Source organism: Emydura macquarii, unplaced genomic scaffold (assembly GCF_026122565.2).
Source record: "Emydura macquarii macquarii isolate MOO-44397 ecotype Brisbane River unplaced genomic scaffold, CSIRO-AGI_Emac_v2 contig_1253, whole genome shotgun sequence".
Classification (NCBI taxonomy): Eukaryota; Metazoa; Chordata; order Testudines; family Chelidae; genus Emydura; species Emydura macquarii.
In genome coordinates, this window is record NW_027131390.1 from 20,031,125 (window position 1) to 20,056,591 (window position 25,467).

General features: G+C 40.9%; 1 protein-coding gene across 2 annotated transcripts in view; it reads left to right on the forward strand.

Moving 5' to 3' along the window:
* The window catches only part of CUNH8orf48 (chromosome unknown C8orf48 homolog), a 42,793-nt gene extending 18,083 nt beyond the window's left edge, over positions 1–24,710 (forward strand). The window contains exons 4-8 of one of the 2 annotated variants that reach the window (XM_067548297.1): positions 3,060–3,292; positions 5,902–6,054; positions 7,483–7,573; positions 20,688–20,766; positions 24,626–24,710. In XM_067548297.1, the coding sequence (XP_067404398.1) occupies positions 3,060–3,292; positions 5,902–6,054; positions 7,483–7,573; positions 20,688–20,743 (533 nt within the window). In that variant the 3' untranslated portion in view covers positions 20,744–20,766; positions 24,626–24,710. Of the gene's footprint in view, positions 1–3,059; positions 3,293–5,901; positions 6,055–7,482; positions 7,574–8,107; positions 9,199–20,687; positions 20,767–24,625 lie in introns of those variants that run through there. The other variant, XM_067548296.1, reaches the window with a different exon arrangement.
* Positions 24,711–25,467: the final 757 nt, after the last annotated feature.

The following is a 25,467-nucleotide window of genomic DNA, read 5'->3' on the forward strand; positions in this document are numbered from 1 at the left end:
GAGCAATATACATTTATTCTGTATGTTAACTCCTAATTTGCCAGGCCACAATTTTAATTCTTGCTTGACAATGGTCCTGTGCATCACCTCCTACCTAGAATATTCCTTCTAAGAGAAAAGTGAAAGCTTGTAGGGCAGCTTTGCAAAGTGATCATGAATATTTACCAGCCTATGCACAGAATCTTTTTGCCTAACCTTAACATGATGATGAAAATATATATATTTTACATGCCCATAAAAAAAGATAAAGACCTCTTCCCCATCCCCCCTGATTAGTAGGTAAACATAGATTGGCAAAGATAATGTAACAGCTATTATTAGGTCAGGGAATAAATGTGCAAAGCATATGGGCTATGCTTCTGTCCCTAAACCCTGCCTGAGAACATCTTCTACTGCTCTGATCCTCACAGAAGTTCTGTGAAGTGACCTTTCACTTGATTTTAGAAGGAACTAGGTTTAGAACAGGAAACCTTTCCAGGGAACTTGATCCTGAGAGGTGCTGAACACCCACAGCAATTTTGAGGATCAAGACCAGATTTTGGTCTGGTGGCTTATGTCCTGAAGCATGAGGGCTCAAAATCAACCTTAAACTAATGTGGGCTAGGAAGAAACTCCCTACTGTGAGTTTTCTTGCAGCTTCCTGTAAATCATCTGATATTGGCAACTGTGAAACACCAGATTAGGTGGACCTGATTCCTATCTTCCTATAATTTCTATGATTGACTTAGAACTAAAGAATATATATATATGGACATAGGGAGAAGATGCTTAAAAGTGAACTGATGAACTTTTTACTTTTCAAAAACTGCGTTCAGGATTCTGTTTTTCTCCTGTATCAGTTGATGGTACAATGAATTCCAAAGATGGCTGAAAGAGCTGCAATTCCTTATGCTGTTTTTGATGCTTATGATGCTGTCAGAGTCTTGGCAGATAATCAAAGAAAGAGCTGAGTTTTCAACTGTTTTGTTTTCAACTGTGTTAATTGGTCATTTTTAAGCCTGCACATACTATCTGTTACTGATTTGGGATTCTGTAAGAAATTTTTAGTTCCCTACTAACATGCATTAGAGAAAGTATGCGCGATAATGGGGTATGCACTGGTCAGGCCTACTGGTCAGAGCAAAGGGTCAGAACCAAAGATAAAGTCAGGTACCTAGCCAAAGGTCAGAGCTGGAGACAGAGTCGGGTGTGAAGCCAGGGGTCAGAGATGGAGCTGGAGCTGGATGCTAGGCCAGGGGTCAGAGCCAGAGACGGCATCAGGGTAAGGCAGTGGAGAAGGTACCTGGAGTAGGATAGCAGGAATTGGGAGTAGATGGGGGTCTGGAATGGGAGAACAGGAATCAGGAGCATGCGGGGAAGCAGGAAATGGGAGCAGGCAGGAGTGGAGGGCTCTTGAGTCAGGTAAGTGGGAGGGGTCCATAGTCACAGCCAGCCAAAAATTCCTCTTGCCTGGTTTACATAGTACTCCTTAGCCAATTGGGGGGCTGGATGTTTCTCCCAATCGGGTGCTTTGGGAGGCAGGGACCTCTGTGAGCTAGTCCTTCCCAGGATCCTTCCCTGGTTACTCAGGTGAGCTACTGGGTGGCAGTTGTGACCTGAGCACTGCCTGTGTGCTTGCGTTTGAGGCCTGTGATCTCTCACAATATGTTGTAGATGTGTATCTCTGTGAAATAAATATAACTCAAGTACCATATTTTTGCAGTGGTAGTTTTCTTTTTTTGTTTTGTCCATTGTGAGTCAGTACATGTGAACATGTGCATAGTTGATTAGTGTAATTTAAACTCGATGCCTCTCCAGTATATCAGTCCAACTATATGCAACCATCACTCAACAAAGCAATGTTTTACTCTGCTGCTAATGAAATATCAACATAGTAACCACAAGAAATTTGTTACTCATTTTATCTATTCTTAATGGACTGGATCCAGTGCCCATTGAAGTCAGTGGAAACATTGAAACTATGTCTACAAAGTCGCCGCCGTCAGATCGACTTATCTGGATCGACTGAGTGGTCAGTGAAGACCCGCTCAGTCAATCCAGAAGTCGACGTACTACAACCACCTCCTCAAGTGGCGTAGCACTGCGTTGACGGGAACGTGGTTCCTGTTGGTGCTGTGCAGTGAAGACAGCGCGCAGAATTGAAGCACAGAAGTCAACAGGAGTTATGCAAGTTCTTTGCGTACTTTGCATAACTCCCGTCGACTGCCGCCGAATTGCCGAGGTAAGTGTAGACCAAGCCTCAGAGTGACTTCAATGATTGTTGGGTCTGGCCCTAAATTCATCATTCTCAAATGTAATCTCTCCCTTTTTTATTTATTATTAAATGCCACCTGAAAGGAAGAAAGAAATGAGAGAGTGAAAGATGATGTTTAAACAGAAACAAATAAAGATTTTATGAAATGAGCATTGAAACTTGGGAGGAAAGTGTTTGCTAATGAAATAATGTTTTTCTTAGAAAAATGTGTGATGATGAACTAACTGTGGATTATATAACATATTTTAGGTGTTTTCCAGCAGTTGCTCTTAATAGATCTGTAACCAATAAAAGTGTGTGCATGTGGTTTGCCATCAGATCTGGAGTACTCACTTTAAATGCTAATGATTTTTGCTCTAGCAGATTTGCAGTTCCTGCTAAGAAGGGGTTAAATCCAAATTAAGCAATCATAGGGTCTCCATTAATTTATTTAGTGTCTAAACTAAGGGCAACTTCTGTATTCTTTTATTTACCACATTTACTTTTTCTCTTTAGTAAATCTGCATTTGTCTTGTGTGCTGTAGCATCAAGTACTTTCTTTGCCTGTGGTCTTTGTCTCCTTCCCCCTTTTGGACTGTTTCCTTTCTGGTGCATCACAGAGGTGTTTATACTTTGCATTTTTCTACAGGGATTATACCAGATTGCCATTTAAATGATGCATTGCTATTATGAATGCAAATAACTTCATACCTGACGTACTTTTTTTAACTACACAATAAGAGGTCACAGTAGATAAGACTTTGGATTGTTCTCCTGCCCTGATACAGTAATTGACATTTTTGTATTGATGATACACTGTTGACAGAAATTACTGAAGTATCAAATGAAGAATTGGATGCTCTGCAGTCTTTTTGCACCATTAAGATAAACCAGATCCATCATCAGTTGAACTCTAAGCAGTCAAACAGCCGCAAACATAAAGACCTGCAGCATGGATTCACTTCAGAGAAGCCAGTGACAGGTGACTTGAACTGTACTATTCCTGATCAGCTAGTGAACAGAATCCACCTGAAAAATATCAGTGAGACAATGAAACAGGTACTGTAACCAAAATATAAATCATGCCAGTTGTTTGTTTGTTTTGGAGGGCGGCTATAGAAAAAGTAAAACTATATGGGTCAAATCCTGCCCTCCTTACTCAAGTAAAACTCTCATTGACTTCATAGTGAGTTCTGCCTGAGTGACGACTGCAGGATTTGTGTTTCTGATTTTCTCAATAAACCCCTTGCTGCAAAAAGTCTTTCACTAAATAATAAAATTATATAAATGTTGCCTACTGACAAAATGCTAATTTTTCATTGAGACACTATATAACGATATGACTAATACCCAGAAGCAGGGATGGATAGTTATTCTCATCCACTGGAGAGAAGGACTGTAAGTGATGCTTGTCAGGCTGCCCTTGCCCATTATGTACAGAATTGTCCTGGAAGTGACTTGTGGAGCCTGGGGCAGCCTCAGAGAGATGTGCTCACTCTCTGGGAGATGGTTTGCATCTCCACTACAACAGGGGTTGTTAATGTAGTTGGTTTATGTACAAAGTGGCATTGGCTCTGTTCAAAAGAGGTCAGAAGCTGTCTTACCACTTCAGCCACAGAGAGTTGATAGGATTGCAGTCATAAGGAAGTGGTGGATGACGGGTGGATGTCCCTCCAGGGCAGCCTGTGGGAGTAAAATATGAGAGCCCTTCTTCTCCCCTTTTGTATAAACTCTTTATCATCGTCAGGACCTGGGACTGACTATCAGGACACATGCACAAAACCAGAAATGTATGTAAATACATAATACATTCTGGGCCAGATTTTGCCCGATTGCAAGAAGGGAGGGCACAAAAAAGCTCACCCCTTATGCCTCCTCTCTGCTCCTGTGTACAGGGACTGGCCACAGTTGCAGTCCCTGGTTTCTCCTAAGGTCATGCTTCTAGGAAGTATATGAACGTAGGCAGTAGGGAAGCGTTTTTTCAGAAGGGTAAATATTGCTGCATAGATCTTCACCTTTGGGTCACCTTGCCATGGATGTATTTGGCATGTGGCATGGTTTAGCTTTTGGCAGGAAAACGGACATCAATGTTCCTAGGTAAAAAAGATAAAATTATCCATGGAGGCAAAGGTAAAATATTTTAGCACTTAGGTATGACTTTAGCCCCTGTCAGCGTGAATGACACATTTGCAAAATACCTTTTAAGCTAAGATTACCTTAAAAATTGTTGGTTTTTATTTGTCACTCTTTTGCAAGAAAAACAAGATGTGTGTAGACATGTTTCTGGTAATAGAAACATTTCTAAATGTCTGATCCTTCCCCCTTTCCCTCCGCCCCCTTTAATTTTTAACACTTGCCTAAAGTATGAAATATGCCTGATAGAATCTGGGTTGCATCAGTGACTTTGGTAAGATGTGCATGTGTCATTTAACAGTTTGAAGGGCTTTTCTTTTCTGCCAGCCCAGTGCTCCTTTCCCATAGGACAAGCACACTGAGACAAACAACACCCCTTTCCACTCTGTATGTGTCAGGAATCACAAAAGTGTTGTTTATTCTCCAATGATCCTTGAATTCTAACTTTGTATTTGTAGATGGGTTTGAATATGTTACTGTGGCAGTTATCACCTACAGATGCCTTTAGCCATAAATCTGGGTGTTGGCAAGTTCTGTGTCTCATTTGAAATGGGTACAGCATGTCTGCATCAGAGAATAATTCTGATAAAACCGAAAAATGAGTTGTGAATAATAATTGCAGTCATTTATTTTGATTCAGTTACTATCACATATATTTTCTTTAATTTACTGCCAGACAGCACATAAAAGTAATTGTTAAAACATTCATCAGCTAACCCTGTGTCAGGTAAGCAAGGAATGGGGGTGTGTGTGTTTGTTTCTTTTGTTTTGGTGTTTTTGAAAGTCAGTTCCTGTATATTGACAGTTTCATTTTTTAACTGTTTTGAAATTACAGTTACCTACCTCCTTTCACTACACTCAAATGTAATTAAAAACAACTACTAATACATTTGTTATAGTCTGGGAGCCTGCATTGGTTTTACTCTGGTGTAACTCCATGGAGTTAATCCTGATATACATCTGTGTGCGCGCATGCACACACACAAACACGAATTTGTGGTAACTAAACTAACACAGACTTTAATAAATATTGTTATTCAGCAGTTGAAGAAAACTTCTTGTAAAATTTTACTTTGGTTTTAATTCAGGACTGTATGTACATATTTGAAACAATATCATTTCAGGGTTCTTTTCCTTCTTAAAAGTTTTGAAGATATTTATCATCTTTTACAAGAGGGCATGTAAGTTTCAGGCAAGTTTGCCTACTGCAAGAAAAATCTGGTATATTACCAGTCAGTGATATGATGGCTAAAAAAGAAAATCAGATTAACCTTAAATGAAACAAAGCTGCTGCTGCTGCTAGAAAGGGTAGCACAGACATGGGGAAAAGCAAATGTGATTTAGTGTAAAAGTCATTCAGACTGGCTCATCAAGATGATATTGTGAAAAAGATTGTGAAGTAATTTATAGCTCCCTAGAAGAGCAAACCATTCTGTTCAGAAGTTATATATTATTTGTTATTTTTAATAGAAGCAATCATCTAGCTAGGACATATGTTACACACTTGTTCATTTTTTCAACTTCTCATCTTTCAGGTGACAGAAACTAAAGTACACCAGCCTTCAGAATGCCCTGCTTGTAAAAAAAAAGAGGCAGAGCTGGCCAAGATTACCTTTCTCAGACAAAAGAAGACTCTAGTGGAGGAAGCTTTACTCCAAGATAAATTGGAACAACAGATTTATGCTAAAGTAAGGAAATGTTATTAAAGCAAACACTTTGGGTGCATTTTATACACACTTGTAGTTGAGGAATCCATAACCCAATCCTGATTTATGCCATGCAGTCACATGGACCTGAATGCAGTATGAGTCAGGATGGAATCTGGCTCCATGTCATTACTAGTTCCTCCCTTTGTGCAGATCACGTCCATGGAGCTACTCTGATTTACATCAGTTGAAAATCTGGCTCGCCATTTTCCAGAGGTTTCTTATTTTGGGCGTGTCTGAACTGATTTCCCATGATCTGTTTTCTGATTGGCTAGCTAGAAACAAAGTGAATTATATCATTATTATATGATGCTTGCTGGTTATGTCCACACAGTCTTCCATCCCCTTCTCTCTCTTGTCAAGAAATGGGGTACTAGGGAATTGCAGCACTGCATAGATGCAGAGGCAGCTTTACTGTCACAGAGGCTGTTCTTGCTGCTCTTTCAACCATGACTGTATTGTGGTGCTACCATTTGAATTTCATCAAAATAAAAAGTGTTCTCGTGTGGTTTCAGATAGAAACCTTATCTATTTTTTCTTACCTCTTCAATGAGATCAAGATGGCAGCACCTTGTGGATTATAGATTTGGAATGCAGAAGTTTTTCATTTACAGTATTTTCCTGCTTGACATGTACACTTCATACCTTAACTTGTGGAGTCTCAAATCACCCTGGCTTGTACCTGAAGCCAGTTTTGTAGTTTCTAGTTTTCCCACTGCTCTTCATTCTAACCCGTCTAAGTATTTACACCATTCTCATCACCAAGGTTCCTGAGTGCCTGAGGAAAGTCAGACCTAGTGAAAACTGGCATAGACTCGAGGAAAAAGGAGGAAGAGTGGCTCTGCAGCATGCTCTTTCCATCTGTCATTGCTGCAGAAGTCCTTCCACCCCCATATTGGGGCTCTGTGTTTCTGTATGATACCTGGAGAGGCGGCTGATCTGCAGCATCCTTAACAAATTTAAAGGGATTTCCTCTTGGAAGATAATGTTGACTGATTAGCATTCTGTCCCTTGGATTCCTACTTTCTGCTAGGAAATCCTTATGGAGTGGATTGCAGTGAGGCCATGACAACATGGTTTGCTGGGTGTGCACCTAGGGAGCTGAATAAAGGCAATCAGCCTCTCTGCCCTTGCCCCTGCGCATCGCAGATGCCCTGAGATCCCTGGGATTTCTCTGTGGTTTGCTGGCTCTCTCACACTACTCACTCTGACGTGGGGAGGATCCTTGCTTCTCTGATGGAATGTTCTGCAGGATATTGTGAGCTGTAACTCATGAAATTTCCTTGCCCTCTTATGGATAGCTCTGCACAAGGGATGATTTGGCCCTTAAGATGGCCCTTATTATTACAGTATGTGACAGATGGTAGGAGTCCAAAAAAAATGCCTCACTGCAGTTTTCTTTCATTTCAGGACTCACTCACACTTATAGGAGAAATACACAAAAGCCTTCCCAAACTTTCAGAGGACCTGAGGAGCATATGGCAGAGACTAAATGAGAAAGGTCAGAAAGTGTAGAGCCTGGTTCTGATGAGCGTTAATCAAAGAATGTGAGAGCTGGCAAAAATCTTCTGGTTACACTCATGTGCCTAATGCCTACTAATGAGCAGGGATGTAAAAGGCTAACCATTTAAACGTTTAAACGGTAATCAGCTGTTTAAATGCTTTAAAGAGCTGATTACCATTTACACTGAAGGGGGAGGGGAGCGGCAGCTGGGCTGGCTCCCCGCCAGTGAGAGCATCTGGGCAGCTCTTGCTGGCAGGGAAGCATAGAGCTCAGTGCCGGGGAGGGGGCGGGGGAGCCGCAGCAGCTGGGCAGCTCTTGCTGGCGGGGATGTGCGGAGCCCAGCATGGGAGCAGATGATGCGGGGAAGTGCCCAGTGTGGGGGGGAGGAGCCACAGCGTTTAACCATTTAAACATTCTATTTTTAGAACGTTTAAAGAGATTTTTAATTAAACTAATTTTTATATCCCTACTAATGAGGCTACAACCCGTTCTGTTAGTGACAAACTGATCAGTGGGCAAATATTCCTGCAGGTGGAACCAGATATACCCAGGACACTGGGTTCCAGCTGACAGTCCAGCTCTGTGTCCTTCCCCAATGGAAAAGCTGCAATACAGTATAATCCAACCAAATACATTTTTCAAATTATGGAAGCTGACTTTTTTAATTATTATTCTGACAAGCAATAGCTATTGTTTTTGTGGATTTGCTTATGGGATTTCAAAGCAGCTCACAGTTTCTTCTATCTGTACGAAAAATAGATGGTTCTGTTTTTCTGGGCGGAAAGGTGTAATTATTGGACTTCAGCTCAATCTTTGCCCACTGCCTCCTATTAAATTGAAAGCTAGAGCCCCAGGTGGAGGAGAGAAAGAGAAGGTTTCAAAGTAACTGTAGAAGAAGTAGAATGAAACAAGGTATTTATAGAACTGAAATAATGAGAATATGAACTGAAATAAATCAGTAACCCTGAGGATGCCAATAGGACAAGATATGGCATTAAATTAATCATAGACCCTGTCTGGGGTGGATGTTTAGGAAGAGAGAGAATACAAAATACAGAATAAAACTGGAATAAAATGTCAAGATAATATTTTTTACATTATTTTCTGAACATGCTGTTGCATTTGCTGTCACTTTCTATTGATTCCTGAAAAGGAATGTCACTATCTCATTGAGATGATCTCTAGGTGAAAGTCTGATACCACATAGGAAGTCCAAATAAAAGGGCTTTACACAGCAGAGTTCTGGGGGCTGGAAGCAATGAATCCTTTTGCTCACTCCGAGCAGGGCACAGGGCATGTGGGCAGCAGAATTATGGCCACTACTATAGCCCACATCATGGCTTCTACTGACTGTCATAGCGCATTGCATCATCTTCGCATGGGTCTTGTAGCCAATGTGGATCCACATGAGTTGCAGACTTGCTAGCTTTTGCAACCTCCATGTTTTCTGGTTCCAATGCGTTTGGGCCTTCCACAACAATCGAGGGGCTGGGAAGACGTTTGTCTACAAATGTGTATATGAAGGAGGTCTCTGCCTAATAGTTCAGTTGCTTGTTAAGATATTATAATGGTACCTTGATGTTGCATTTTTCCCCTTTTGGTAAAAAATAAACTATTGATGAGGCTGATTTGATTTTCTGTTTAAACAAACTACATATATGTAGGTGTTACATATACTATGTACTATAGTTATCAGGTCATTATACTCAGGGGTGTGTGTTTAGCCACATGGTTTCACAATGCACAAATCAATATAAAACATGAAAATAAATTAGGATGGAGGGAACTAGAGGCTCACCTACATCATCTGTGTCCTTGAGGTATGAATAACCTTCATGAACGATTTTACCAGTTTTGCCTGAGTAAGTTAGGCCCTCAGTGAATCTCTAGGGCAGTGGTTCCCAACCTGTGGCCCATGGGCCAAAAGTGGCTCGCGGGGGCTTTCAAAGTGGCCTGCGACTCCCCTCCCCTGGCTGCAGAAGGGAGTCGCTGCCTAAGGACCCAGGCGGAGCTGCGGGGCATAAAGACCAGTGCAGGCTCCTTGCTGAAGCCAAGAGGATGGGAGATTAGCGCTCCCCTCCCCCTGGCTGTAGCAGGAAGCACAACAAAGCTCTTCACCTGGGTCCATTGGTGCTGGGGTCCCTGCTGGAGCCAGAAGGAGGGGAGATCAGCACTCCCCTCCCCCAGCTCCAGCAGAGAGCAAAGCACTCTGCCTGGGTCCCTAGGTATTGGGGTCCCTGCTGGAATCAGAGGGAGGGGTGCATTGATCTCTTGTCCCCCTGGCTGCAGAAAGGAGCCACTGCCTACGGACCCCGGTGGAGCACATTGGGCTACAGGACGCATGCGGTTTCCCTGCAGCAGCCAGGGGAACAGGAGAGCCTCCTCGCTGAACTCCTTCCATCTGGCTTCAGGGGGAAGGGAGGGAACTGCTAGCAAAGACTGGTGGCTCTTCAGGATAGTAAAAATTATATCTGTGGCCCTCAAGCTAAAATTATATCTGTGGCCCTCTAGAGCAGTCTAAAATTCTTTAATACTAGCTATATTCATTCCTTCATTGGCAGCTTATTCCACCTTATAGCAACCCTTTGGGCATAGTAGCCCACCCTAAGAACTCCCATTAGTGTCACTTTCAGTTTTAGATCATGACTGCCAGTTATATAGCTATCTTCTGTGGTGAGCAAGATGTCAATGGATTTTTTTGTTAATCCACCACCCTTAAGTACTTTAAAATCTCCCATAAGTCTACTATCTTCCATTTTTATAACCCTATTCACATTAGACATTCCATCTCTGCCCCATATTTGTCTTGTGATTCCACTCCCTCTCCCTTCCCAGATGCTAATTCTTTTGTTGACCTTTTTTGAACTTGATTAGCAAAAGATCACCCATTATTCAACATAAGATCTCATGAGGGCTCTGTTATGGATCAGTGGTAGCAAATTGCACCTACAAAAAGGGAGACCAAGTCTAAGACCCTCTGAAAATTTATCCTTGCATAACACAGTGGAGTGTAACTTTGTTTTACTACTAAAAAACAGGGAAAATTAGATACAGGGGTCTAAATACATATTGAGGTGTTGACAGGTCACAACAGTGTATTTGAGCTCTGCTTTCGTTGTCTAGATTTTCACTGGAAATCTTGAAGTATTTCTTTTTAACTCTTAGTTGTCCACCATTTGTGTAAATACATTGGATTATAAGATCTTTGGATGAGACACTTGCCAATTTTATTTTCCCTCAATGCACCATTCAAGCCAATTTATAGAGGCAATTCAGAAAATTCATTTAAAAATTCAACACCTGTATGGTCTATGATGTGTATCTTTTCCTGCTGCACAATATTTCAGGCTCAACAGTTTTGAAATTCTTCTCTTTCATATTTTATGAATAGTAACTCTGGGATCTGAACTCTTATTTTCTGGTACCTGTACAGTATGAAGCAAATGAGAGACCTTACCCTGTAAATTACTTATTTCATACTCCTGTAGGGACTGAGACTAGTAACTAAAGAATTTTGAAATGGGGGTCGTAGAAAGGCACCTAGATCAGTGCTCTGCCTTTTACGCTCCCCAGGAGCCATTTATTTTTCTTAGAGAGATTTTTATTTTGATCTGGAGAAACATCTTTAAAACTGTGATCAAGAAAAATTTATTCATTTGGTTTCCTTGTCTGTGCTCATTGGGGTATAAAAGGAGCAAGGCTGATGAAGGGTGAGTCATATGGTAAGCAGATGTGGTACTGAAACAAATTAGTCCATCCATTGTTAAGTGTCATTTAGAGCTTTTCTTCTTTGGTTTTCATTCTGTACACTGTTACCTTTTTTTAATCCTCTGAATGATTTGTGAAGTACTAGAGTTTATTGCTCTGAACATCTTGCAATTGCAGAAGTGATTTGTTTTTGTTACATACACTGATTTATTTTACATACACATTGGTAATGGTTTTTGTGATGCTGCACTTTATTTGTTGCTAATGTCATCCTGAATGGTGCTGAACTGACAACCTGAAAGATTATTGTCCTGAAGCTAGCACCAGACTGATACAGCATTGACTACTATGGCAGTCCAATCTCCCCCTGAACTGTCCCACCTCTCCCTAGAGGAATCAACTCTGAGGGGAGGAGGTGAACTCCAAGCCCATTCATTCCTTAGCCTCTCTGCTGAGCACCAGTTATGGGAGTGGACTCTATGATATGGATGCTTGCCACTAGGAAATAGACCAAATGTCCATTTCATTCCCCATAGGAGACTTCAATGCCTTTAGATGCTAATGATGTTTGATTGTTACTGACCTGGACTGGATTTAAAACGGGCAGAGGTGAAGAACTGCATATCCCATTCCCAATCCCTTAAACTATCTGCTGTTTGGCTAATTTCTTTACCAGTAATCTCTATAGGGGTCCTAAATTTCTTCATTGTGTGCAGGCCACACTCACTGGGAGAGAGGTTTGGAAGTGCCACAGGCTCCCCAATGCCCCTGCTTTGTCAGAAAGTCATGCCTGATCAACAACCTACACAGCTTAATTGGTGCCAAGATCATACAAATTTCACCTTTTCCTCCTTGAGACAACTTTCACCACAGCCAGTCTCACCAATGCCCATGAAGCCAATCTAATCCCATTCATTCAAATTGAAAGTTTGACAGGAGCACTGAACCGGTGGCAGTGAAGTCAAAGGTTTACGGCTTTAAAGAATAGTGCCCAACTATGGGGATGACTCATGGTATTGACACTGCCCAGATTCTACACCACTGCAAATCTGGACTAAATCCATTGATTTCAGTGCAGTTACCTCAGATAATAAGCCTTGGTATTAATGAGTTTGGAAGTTGTACTAATATGTATATTTTTAAAAATAAGAATGTGCCCCAAGTCTTCAAGTCACAACGTAAATACTATCTGGTATAGCAGAGAAATTACTTTTTATTGTCTCTACTGAATAAAAAATTAGCTGGACACACAAACATGCACAAATTGCTGCTGCATACAATATAGGTGTTGTAATAAGTGGCACTTCATTAAAAATTCAAAACGTTTCAGAGTTTTTTATTTTCACAAATGCATATATCAGTAATGTGTGTGATAGATTTGGGGTTTTTTTTGTCCTCCCCAGTCAACTGTGCCTTTCTCCCACGTAGCTGAGGTACTGTAGGTCTTTATCTACACAGACATGAAAATGGGATTGATGACTTGAGGTGGGGTGAAAGGTGAGTGGTGAGAAGAATGCCTCTTTGCCCTCTCCCCCAATAAGGTCCCTTGCTCTTTTCAGAACATGTCTTTCAAGTTGCTAATAAAATCGATTGGGGGCCCTAAGAAAGCATTATCCACTTTCTGGACACAGCAAAAACACGGCTACCCCTCTGGAACTTTTCTGGACACAGGCATTCACTGTTTCTTTCTTTCTTTATTTTGTAATAAAATAGTACTGTTTGTTCTCACTTGGGCATTGAATAGTGTGTATGATCCATAAATACATTGGAAAATAGATCTGTAGTATGTAACAGAGTCTGCTTTTAGAATATCCTATGAAAATCCATATTTTAGTTGTTAGCACTGTTAAGAACATTTACATCTTTAATCTTCTTGCCAGTTCTAGGTTGCCTACAGAAGCGAGTGTACAGCATTATCACAGTATTATAGCTTGTTTTAAAATACATACAGCACCAGCTAATGGTAATTGCAAGCAAGCTATATACTTAAGCAGAGTTTTTGTTTGCGTCTTTTACATATTTTCTACATTTTAAAACAGCTACTTATTCTGATGTTACATCCAACACTTTGTTAGAAAATATTACCTACATATGTTACCCACAATAGAGTTGGCATCTTTTGCTTGACATAACATTACAGGCTACGAAAATAGAAACACACCATTGTAAGCCTGGTTCAAAATAATTGCAAGCCTGGTTAAAAAAGTGTGTTCAGCTCATGCATTCCTTAATAAGTCTGGGCCCATCCTGTGAGGTTCTGAGTGCCCTCAACTCCCAGGGAAGTAAAGTGCCATCAGCACCCTACCCAAAAGAAATGGAATTATTATCAACATACAATCTGCTAGCAAACCTAGGGCTGCAAGCCCTCTGTGCATGGAACTCTTCTTGAACTCTTTGGGAGTTCTGCCCCAAAAGGCATTCAGGACTGGGCAGTAATTGGGTGAAATCCTATGGACCTTACTCTGATAAAGTTCCCATTAGTTTATCAAATTTTGCCCAAGATCAGTTGCTAGTGCAAATCAGCATAGCTCTGTCGACTCCCATCAGCTATGATGATTTGCACAAGCTGAGACCCTGACCCTTTGACTTCCATGGGAATTTTGGTAGAGTGAGAAAAGCAGGGTTTGGCCTACTGTTTTTTAGTAAATAAAATGCAGATTAAAATACATGGTTGCATTGGTTTTACTTTGCATAAATGAGACAACTGAATATCTTTGACTTATAAGGAAGCTATTGGAAATTTCCATATCATTAACAACTCTTACAAGTTAGGTAAAACAAGGATATATTTACATGGATATTTCAATGTGTAGCTTCCAATAGTTAGTTATTTTTCACTTTCAGGTAATGCAGGAATATTTCATGTTGGATTAATTTCTTTTATGAAACAAGTCCTGACATGCTTTGGAACATGCTGTTTTCATGGTCTCTCTGATATTCCTCTTGAGCTTTCTGAAGTTTTTTGCCCCTTAGTTGCCACTTGTGGAAACAGTAGGTCACTAGGGATGTCATTATCAAAGAGAAAATAATGATCAGCACTATTATCAGTGCAACAGTGGATGAGAGGGACCCTTCTAGCTGTTTAGTTTCAGTGATTCCTGTTGCATTCAGTTTAGCAAAGTTTTCAAATTCCGTTGAAGCCAAAAGTGCAGGTACAGGAGCTTCATTGAACTTGGGCCTCATTGGGATTTAGTGGTTGCTTTCACTCACTCAAAATTTCTGAAGAAACATGAACTATGATTCCCACGTAGCCTGTGTTGTCCATAAGAAAATTTTTGCTCAGCTTCTCAAGGCATAGATGGGGTTCAGAAGTGGTGTTTGTTTATGAAGCCATGCAGCTTACATGGAGCAGGATGTGTCAGAAAGTTAACAGTACATGTCATCTATATCCAAACGGTGTATAAGTCAGAAACTGGTGCTCATTATCACCTTCTCTGTCAGAAGAAAACGCTGCTTAGTTCACTGCCAGTTTCTGATTCTTTGTTTTCTTGAATGGATAATTAGAGAAAATCTAATCAATTTTCTAGTAACATTCTGGTGGCAGGGCTCATCCTCAGGCTTAAAGGAAAAATAAGCACTACAGTAAGCGTACTTTACATCTTATGAATTTGCTTCACAATGAGAGTTTTCTTTCCCCCTAAGTATTCCCCAAAGAGAGAAAAATCAAAGGCAGATTTTTTGCTGAGAGGCAGGCTTGGTTTTTCTAACATCATAGTTTCTAACAAAATCAGTTACAGAAAAAAAATCTTTCATTCTGATGAAGGGCTTTCCCCCCCCCTCTTCTTTAATATTTGTTCTCACATTCACCTTGTCTGGAAAAGATTTTATTTTTTGTCCTTTTTAAACTGGAAATTCAGAGATGTCCTCACTGATTGCAAAGCTGGGGTCTGGAAAAATTACCTAGGTGAAGAATAACACAGGGTTAGGTAAGAGTTTTGTTGTCATCAGCTGTCACATGAACTAAAAGCTAGAAGCTCAAAGACTTAATCTTGTATACTTGTGATAGAACTTAAAACCACAAGAACTGTGTTATTTCTGTGAATATTGGCATAGAGCAAAATCCTGCAAAAATGTACTCGTGAGCAGTTGCATTGAAGTAAAAAACTGCTAGTCTAGTGAAGAAGGACAACTGGTGTGAGGAAGGGTTTGCAGGTCAGAACCTGATTGTGCTTCAGATGTCATTTTGAAGTTCAGTTTAATGTCAGGAGGGACTATGCTGCTGTCTTGACTCTGGCAGAACTGCCATTGAAGTCAGTGAAGTCAGTTATTTCTCCCTCCAATCAGGATAGCAGGATTTGGCCTCATAACATTTCCTTTTGGGAATAAGAGTAATGAACATTTTCAGAATTATTTATTTGAAATAACAGATTGCTTCAAACCCCTCATCCTACTTCCAAATGCTTCAAGGCCAAAATTAGATTTTGGAGATTTTGCATTACAAGCATTTATTCTAAGAGTCTCCGTATAATAGGATGCAATTGTAACTGATCCTGTTTATGGAAATCTGTGGCTCATCCTACTCAGGGTAGCAGGGAACTAAGGGTCTATTTTACTAATTAACAGCACTTCTAAGCCATTCTTGACTGTAATAAAGACTGTTTACTATAAATTAGCATTCTGTTGATGATAGAACATGTAAATGAGCAGTTCTTGCCAGTTAGAAACAATATGTTCACATAGTGAAAAATAAATGTCGATTTTAAAGAAAGTTTAAAAGCCAGCATTTACTGTAGCTTAGGACAATAAAAACTTGTTTGTAAAGCTGATTGCAAGTTTATTGCATATAAAAAAACTATATGTGAAGAACACCAGCTTCTTTCATGAATAAGTCTACTGGTTGCACTGTTGGCAGAGGGTATTTCAGGAGGTTTTGAGCAACAGGCTATTATAATGCTATCCAACTCCATAAAAGGCACTGTTGTCAAGCAGTCTAAGGAAGGAAACTGGGATGAAGAGATTTAAGTCCTTTACGAACTGCCTGTCGGATTTTCAGTGTTGCTGAGAGCCCACCACTCTGACGTGTGCTCAGCACCTCTGAAAAATTAGGTCTTGTCAGACCTTGCCCATCCAATAATCCCTCTAATATAGTACCCCATCTCTAACTGGCTTTTACCAGATATAGGCACTACAGTAATGTAGATAATCTGCTCCACCTGGAGCAGTGGAGTAGCACAAAGAAAAGCTGTTTTTTGCCTCTTCACCCTCATGTCTCTATCCATTGCTGCCTTCTCATCCATGCTTCTGACAACCATAGAGAGGAGGGAAGTGAGAGACGAAGAGACCACAGGGTACCCTTCCTTCCCAGCCGGAGCAGGGCTTTTACACTGCCTATACTGGAACATTGACTTGTCAGACACACATTGCAGTGTTGTCATCTGACGTGTTATGACAAGAATTGACCCTGTACACCAGTTGAAGTAAAACCAGTACTCTCCATATGAAGAGTTAGACATGTCAAAAAACATTTTATAGCTATTTTATAACTACCTCTGGAACAAACACCCACTAGTTATAAAAACCTGCAGGAAATACCTTTTCACACGTTTACTTAGACTGCGGAACTCATAGCCCAGCATGGTGAGACCAAGAACGTAGCAGGATTCAAAAAAGGATTGGACACTTTTATGGATAACAAGAATATCCAGAGTTAATGCTAAAAAAGAGTGTTGGAGGGGACATAAAATGTCATATTTCAGGGTTTAAGCCAATCTCAAATTTTAAGAGAGCAGGATGAGACTTTCATAAAATACCAGATTATCGCACATCTGCCTACTGCAAAGGTTCTCCCGAGGGGGAGGATCTCCTCGCAGAGCCCCTGCTACACAACCCACAACTCGGTGTGCAGGTGGCGGAGACCCCCTCGGTGCGACGGAGGCTGGTCCTGGTGGGAGTTACCAAGATCGGAGACCTCCTGGACTACGACCAGGGGGACTGGGTGGACCCCCAGGCGCTGGCTCGGCGCATGGGGCTCTCCACCCTTCGAACCACCCGGCGCGTACTCCAGGAGGTGAGGGCAGCCTTGCCCCCTCCACTCACGCCTACCTCAAGCAGGTCCTGGGAGAGGGTGCTCCCTGCCCGCCCCTCAGCCCCGGCCCTCCGGCACTCTCCATCGGGCCCTGGCCCCGCGAGCCCATTCAGCCCCCCCTCCCCCCCTACGCACCAAGCCGGCTGCACGATTTGCAGCCGGTCCCTTTCCGAATCGCGCTGAGAGACCACCTTTACACGCTTGTGCTCCACACCCTTCACTTCCCCGCCCTTGCGTCCCGCCCCGACACCAAATGGCGGGACCTGCTGCCACCTATAGAGGGCGGGGACCCCCGGTGGGCCATCCTGTATTCCACCTTGACCCCACAGCCCACCGGGGACATCAGTTGGCGGCTCCTTCACAGAGCCATGAGCATGGGCGTGTTCTTGGCGCGGTTCACCCCCCACCCTGACACCTGCCCCTTCTGCAGCATGAGGGAGACCCTGGCGCACGCGTATCTGGAGTGCACCAGGCTGCAGCCCCTCTTCCGGCTCCTCCAGAACCTCCTGCTGAGGTTCTGGCTGCACTTTTCCCCACACTTGTTTATTTATGCACACCCCGTCCGTGGCCCCACAAAGTCACGGGACCTCCTTGTCCACCTCCTCCTGGCCCTGGCCAAAGTCGCCATCTTTAATACCAGGGAGGGGAGGTTGGCTGGGGAGGCGTCCTGCGACTGTGGGGCCTATTTCCGTTCCCTTCTCCGTTCACGTATCCGAGCAGAGTTCTTCTGGGCGGCGTCCACCAGCTCTGTCGACACCTTCCGGGAGCGGTGGGCGCTGTCCAGGGTTCTCTGCTTGGTGTCCCCTAACGGTTCCTTTCGTTTATACCTGTGACCCTCACGCCCTTTCCTGTTTTTACATTTGTTGTCCCAAGCAATTAGTTGCATCCTAGGTCCGCTGGCTCCTCCCCTTAGGCTGGGGGAGGGGCCTTGAGCGGTGGGCGGGCGTCACCTTCCTAGCTTGCAAATAGGCAAAGGTTCTTGTACCTTCTTCTGATGCATGTGGTGCTGGACACTATCAGAGACTAGACTAGATGGACCACAGGTCTAACGCAGTCTGGTAATTTCTATGTTCCTATGAACATTTTGAATGATGAAATTAAAGCACAAAATATTTCAGGGATCCCTGCAGACATTGGGACAATATATGAAAAAACAGAACTGTCCCAGGATGTATTTTACAAGCACATCATGTTCAAAACATGATTACCAGCCTTGGTAAGTTTTATTTTAGCTCATGTTACTGCACATAGTATTATTATTTATAAAAGTATTTAATCCTTTTTAAATATAAAAAAACATGAAAACATCCTCCAGTCGAGGCAGTCTCATCCTTTTTTTTATTCAGTCTGCATTTAAAAAGTGCAAACTAGACTGTTGTTAATCTGTAATTTTTATCAGTCTTTTAAGTAAAAACGCAGTACTTTAAAAGTAGTGACCTTCAAAGATCCCAATTGCCATTTAGTAATTAATCTATGTTCATATCATCTGTTCTTTTGAACCGAAGGGTAGCTGTTAAAATTTCCAACCACCTGCAGGATTTTGCAAAAACTGTTGGAGAATCTTGGAAGATGAATACATTTTCTGCATGGTGAATGTATTTTGTTAGGATTTCTTTCTTCTATTATAGACTATCATCTTCTCCTATTGAAGTAACTAATATTTTTGCTTCTGAAACGTCTGGTGACAGTATGGGGCCCTTAGTGCTATGTTTAAATTTAGCCAGGACCTTTAGGGTTGCCTTTAAATCATCATATTTGCCACACACACAAAAGTACACATATCAAATTGTGAGTGTAATATCAACAGCTCCTTCTACTGAAATGTAAAAGTCAACAGACTCATGGGGAAATTTCCCATTTAAAAACCATTTAGCAGGATCTATGCTGTTTTTTAATATGTAGTTTCATTTGCAGAGCCATTTAGGACCAGAAACAGCCATGGGCCCTTAATATCTAGGAGAGTTCTGCTGTTATCATATACACTGCTAACCTTGTGCCAGAAGAGAGGGAAAAAGACTGCCATGTGAAGAGTTTGCCTGCCCCTGCTAGTTTTTCACCACCTGAATTTTTTAGAATGTAAAGATTCAGGGTAAAATCTTGGCTCCTTTGAAATCATTATCAAGACTCTCACTGATTTCACCGGAACCAGGATTTCATCCTCAGTTTTCAAGCCAGGACCGGTAGTAATTACAGTATGAAAGGGGAAAAAAGACAAAGGCCAATTTGTTTCTACATGAAATGGGTTTCAGAGTTTTTTGCTAGTTGTCAATGCATCTTTTGAATGACAAAAGAATCTTTATGTGGAATATACATTACAAGCTAAAGTATTTCATAGTAAAACTCAAATGAAACAAGAATGTCCCTCCCTGAAGTTGACCCTCAGCAATAAAAATGCAAATGCATTTGGTTTGTTCTGAATATTGGGCAACAAATTATTTCTTCTGATGTTTGGGTATGTTTTCATGTATCAGTGAAATGCCTTTAGTGTCTCTTATCTAAGCATTGTTGGCATGTACTTTCTTAGAGATCTAATACCCCAAGAATGTGTACACTTAAAATCCATTAACATTTAATAAGTATATTGAGCACATTACAATGAATAAAACGTGTTAATTTTAAGGTGACAGAAAGTCTCACGCTGAGGATGCGTAAGATGGTTCAGGTTGTTGATCACAAACATGAGGATGCTATTGATATATATGTATCACTGGTTAGAGCCAGATCCTGCCACCCTTGCTCGTGTTGAGTAGCATCTTATTATATTGAGCTAAGGTACTACTCAATGTGAGTTAGAGAAGCAGAATTGGACTGTAAAATCCGTAGGGCAGGGATTGTCTTTTCTTGTGTGTTGGCCTCTAATAACTTTATTTGATTGAACACACATACATTCCTGAAGTATGTTCTCTGTACTTCTAAGTGGAATCCTCCAACAGGGAGATAGCAGGTGGATTCTGAATTTTCTTCCAGTTTCGGGGGAGAAGGGAAGAATGGAATATTTTATTATAGTTTGCATGAGAAGCATTCTTGGGCCTCCCATTCTTTCCCCTCTCCCACAAAAAAGAGTGTTTCAGACAAAGGTTAATTCAGATTAGCTGAATCTGATAAAAATGATTTATAACTGGAAACAAGATAATTTTTGAAATGTTAATCAACAGCTTTGTGACTTCAAACAGGGAGTTGCCTGCCCTGTATGTGGGAGCAGAATATGGCCTGCTCTATTTATCACTGTGCTGTTTAATAACACAACAATTTGCATTTGATTCATCTGCAGAATTCTTTAAAACTAAACACTGGATGTGAGACATGTTTTTTCCTATTTCCTGTTTATATAACTAGATTCCTGTTTATATAACTAGATTTTGCCAATCTTTGTTGCAGGCAGACTCGGAAGGGCTGAATCCTGTGAGGTGCGGATGACCCTTACCTCCATTTGAAGGACTGAGCCAAGAATTTTCAGGTTAGGTAGGAGAAATGTTAATGATGAGTCCATTAATATATACTCTACCTTTTCATAATTAATCCAGATCTTGCTTGTCTGAATTTCAGATTATATCAATTGAATAGGAGTGAGTTAAAGGGTCTTAAAAGCCACCAACAAATGTGAGAAGTGGTGTTATCTACTAGTGACCAAAAGATCTTTCCTAAGGCTATTGGGGTGGGCTATAATATTACTCCAGTGAAATCAGAGGCAAAATTCCCTTTGGTTTCAAGAGAAGCACAGTCTCTGGCCCCTAGGTTGTAACATACACACCCTCCACTTTTAAGTGAAATCATATTACCTCTAGCAGTTGTAACATGTTAAATATTTATTTCGGGATTTTGGTATATCTAGTTATAGGGTGTCATTCTTCCTTCAGATATTTTATGAATTTCCTTGCTGTCTTTTGAATGGTATATTGTGTTTTTATTATATTATGGAATGGTATTCCTGATTTTTCTGTATTTACATCTATTTTGATGTGGGGATATTTGTAGCAAATATATCAATCCTGGTGTAAACCAGATATGTAATGTTGCCTCACTTCCTTCAGAGCCTGTGTGGCAAGACAGCAAGTGTAATACACTCCTATGCAAAACAACAGATGAAAACCAGAGTGTGAGCAAATAGGAGACAGGGAAAGACTTCAAGAAGCAAATAGTATGAGGTTTCTGGCTTGCTACTGAATTTTGGTTGTGCAAAGGATTTTTTCATAATCTCCATCATAAGGATCAAGGGCCAGATTTTTAAAGGTATTTAGGCATCCTAAAATGCAGATAGGCACTTAGTGCCTAGGCTCCTTAGGTGCTTTTGAAAATCCCACTAGGTGCCTGCCTGCATCTTGAGGCACATAAATGCCTTTGTAAAACTGGCCCCCAGTTCCTGAACCTGTGAAGAGCTGAGCAACCTGAACTCCCACTAACATCACGAGGAGCTGACAGTGGTTCATACATCACAGGAGGTTCTGGACACCTTTTAGGATCAGGACTTAAAAGTAAACTTGGGGATATTACAGCGCTGCAGCCTCATCAAGGTATGCTTGTGATATCACTAAGTGTAGAAATGAACACCTGATCAGTTTAGTTGAGAAGACCAGAAATATGATCCACTTTTATTTTAGCCTTTCTGATCTTGTGTGCCAAAATAAAGCCCCAACCTGTGCTACACCAAACTCTTAAATTTATGAACCCCCCCCCCCCCCAAAAAAAAGAACATTTTGCATAAAAACATCCTTTGTTATTATGTCTTGTGATATAACAGGACCCTTAGATGGAGATTTAAGCAAGTCAATTAGTTCTTTAATTAAATCTATAAAATTCTAGCCCTAATCTCTTGGTATACTTTACCCTATTTTTATCATAATGAGAGAGAGACAGTTTTCAGCCTGGTGACTCCTTTTTGGCTTCATTAAACTGTATTCTGAAATATGACTTTACTTTTTTAGCTGTTTTAATAGTTATGTTTCGTGAAGGGGTAGTGTTTATTTCCTTTCTCTTTCTCTGTGTTGCCTTCTCCACTGCAAAAAAAGGCTGCAGCCTTTAGAGTTACTTATAATACTCTTTTCAGCATTGGTCTCAAATTCATGAACTCAACAGAAGACCCAGTCCTGTTCCGATAGACTCCAACTCTCATGAGAATCTATTTTCTCCAAGAAAACATTATGTTCAATTTAGCTTTGAGAGACAGATTCAAATTGACAAAAGCCAGTCACTTCAGAGCTGAAACTGACACTGTCCTAAAGAACATAAGAATGGCCAGTGGTCCTTGAGCCTAGTAGCCTGTATTCTGACAGTGGCCAGTGCCAGATGCTTCAGAGGGAATGAACAGGACAGGGTAATTTAGACAGAAGAATCCCCTGTTGTCCAGTCCCAGCTTCTGGCAGTTGGAGGTTTAGGAACATCCAGAGCATGGGGTTGCATCCCTGACTGTCTTGGCTAATGGCCATAGATGGACCTATCCTCCATGAACTTATCTAATTCTTTTTTGAATCCAGTTATCCTTTTGGCCTTCATAACATTGCATAGCAACGAGTTCCACAGGTTGACTGTGTGTTGTGTGAAGTTGTACTTTTTGTTTCAGATCTGCTACTTACTGATTTCATTGGATGACCCCTATGTCTAGTGTTACTTGATGGGATAAACAACACTTCCCAATTCAATTTCTCCACACCATTCATGATTTTATAGACTATCTTATCTCCCTTACTTGTCTCTTTTCTAAGTTGAACAGCCCAAGGCTTTTCAATCTCTCCTCATATGGAAGCTGTTCCATACACGTAATCATTTTTGTGGCCCTTCTCTGTACCTTTTCTAATTCGAATATCCTTTTGGAATTCCAATTCTAATGTTCTTGAGAGCTCAGTGGGCTGAATTCTGAGATGCTGAGCGCACACAATTCCCAGTGATTTAGTTGGGAGTTGTAGGTGTGCAGAGCTATTCGGCATGTGCCTCTTTTGCCTATATATCACAGAAGTCTCTAGTATGTATTTTTATATACTTTATTTGCTGCTCGGCTTAGGCAAAATATAGCATGTTAAGATGACTGAATTTCCTGAGTTTTTTTGGTTTATACAAAACTTGTAAGGATTTGTTTCTGTTTTTAAAAAAAAAAATTTTTTTAAACTGGCAAATCTCAAAGTACAGGAAATATGAAGCAACAGGCCTATTTTATTGTTTTGTGTTTCATCTATCCTTGAAATTCATATTTATCTGATTGACCTTAATGGTTTCTTCTCAGCTGTGGTTGCCTAACATGTTAATTGTGTACAGCTCTGTCTTAATATCTTGTTAGGCATGATTATTGTCTTTCATACAACACATATTGTTATGGATTAATGCCCCCTCCCCAAATCAGTGCTGTTCAAGTTATACATATGCAACACTTGTTTTAACTCCAGCGTGTATATTGGGGTGAAAGGGCAGCTGATCGCTTTGAGAAACTTGTTTGCCAATATTTTATCATGCAGCTTTGAACCTATAGGTTTAGATTACAATGGTTGTGCTGAATTAACCCTTACCTATAGCAGCCCTTCTGGGCTGTAATGCAGTGTTTTAGCCACTGTTATATGGTGTTGTTCCTTTCATGTGTCCACATTCCGTTTATTTAAAAAACAAGGTAGGAAACCAGTATATGGAGAACTATGTTGTATTGTAATGTTATTCTCTGAGCATTTGAACAGATCTGTTCCTTTAACATATGCACTTAGAAATAGGTGTCACTGCATTTTAAAAGTTGTGTTAATATTTCTCCCCTCAAAGAATGGATCTTTCAGATAAGCCATAATTTGTTTTTCCTGTGAGAAAAACAGTCTTACATAATCAGATCCAAAATGTCCCTCACACAGCCAGGCGCATCTTTTCCTCCTTTAGAAATTGCCTTTCTTGGGTAACTTTTTTCTTCTTATAATTCCACATTCTTGTCCTTCCATACTGGTCCCTACAGTGATCCCCACCTCTCTTCTTTCAAAATCACAGGGAATTACCTAGATTTTTATGATACACTATTCTGTGAAAACACTGTTTTGAATTCCAAAGAGACCTTAATGTCTCTCAGAATCTGCATGTCCAATGCTTAAAATCTCTCAATAAATGTATGGAAACATTTTTTAAAGCTCCACTTGTCCCATTGCTCCATCTTACGTCCCTCAGAGTCAGAGCAAATCTCACCAGCCCAGATCCAAGTGGATTGTTTTAGTCATCCCATAAATTGCAGCATGGATTAAAAACCCGTAAATTGCTTGGAACTGCATTTTTTAAAACAGGAGACAGAATCCTCACAAAATAAATTAAAATCTCAAAACCTTCATTGCCTTTTTCATTAACTTTGATTTTCTTTGCAGATGCAGGAAGGTTCTGGTTCTGAGCTAATGGACTGGTTGTAAAAGGGAAATGAATGAATGAATAAGTCTCTCTCTTCTCTTCCCCCCACCCTTCCCTTTTTTTCCTTTACCATTGCTTGTGATAAATATAATTATGGATGGGATGTTATGCACATTCAATTGCTCATCTAACTCATTTAGAAAAGAAAGACTTTCACATTCCAGCTAGTGTGCCTGTTCTGGATGAATAGATCAGCATAACATTGTAATTTATTCAGCACTGTGGGAATTGCACCTTCCAAGATGTGCAGGAAAAAATAACAAGTTGTAGGGAAGAAAAGAGGAAGGAAGTGTGAAGAAAGTGATGGATGGTATTTTGCATGTATATGCAGAGTATCTGTGGATTTCTGGAAGGAGATCACATTTATTTCTCTTTCCGCACCCCCATTAGTGGGCTGGGTGTTTTCTGGATCCCTAACAATAGAAGGTGATAGAGCAGGAAAAGCATCAAACCTCCTGTTTCCCCATCTGCACTTTAAAACAGAAGTAATCTCCTTTTGGGGGTGGAAGAACTGAGGTGCAGTGGAGCTGGGCTCTGTCTGAGCTGAGGCTGAAGAGCAATGCAGTGAAGAAGAGGGATAAAGACTTTCCTTTGACATTCTGGATTTTCTAGTGGGGGCTGACTTTGCCTTTAACTTGAAAGAGCACAAACGGAGAAGCCAGAAGTTATATGAACTGCATTACAGATCAATGGGAATGACATATATTAGTGTGTGTTACATGTAGGTGTGTGAAGGGATGGTTGCATGTTATAGGTTTGTGTGGAAGAGGATGTATGGTGTGTATGTGAGGGTGGCCTACAT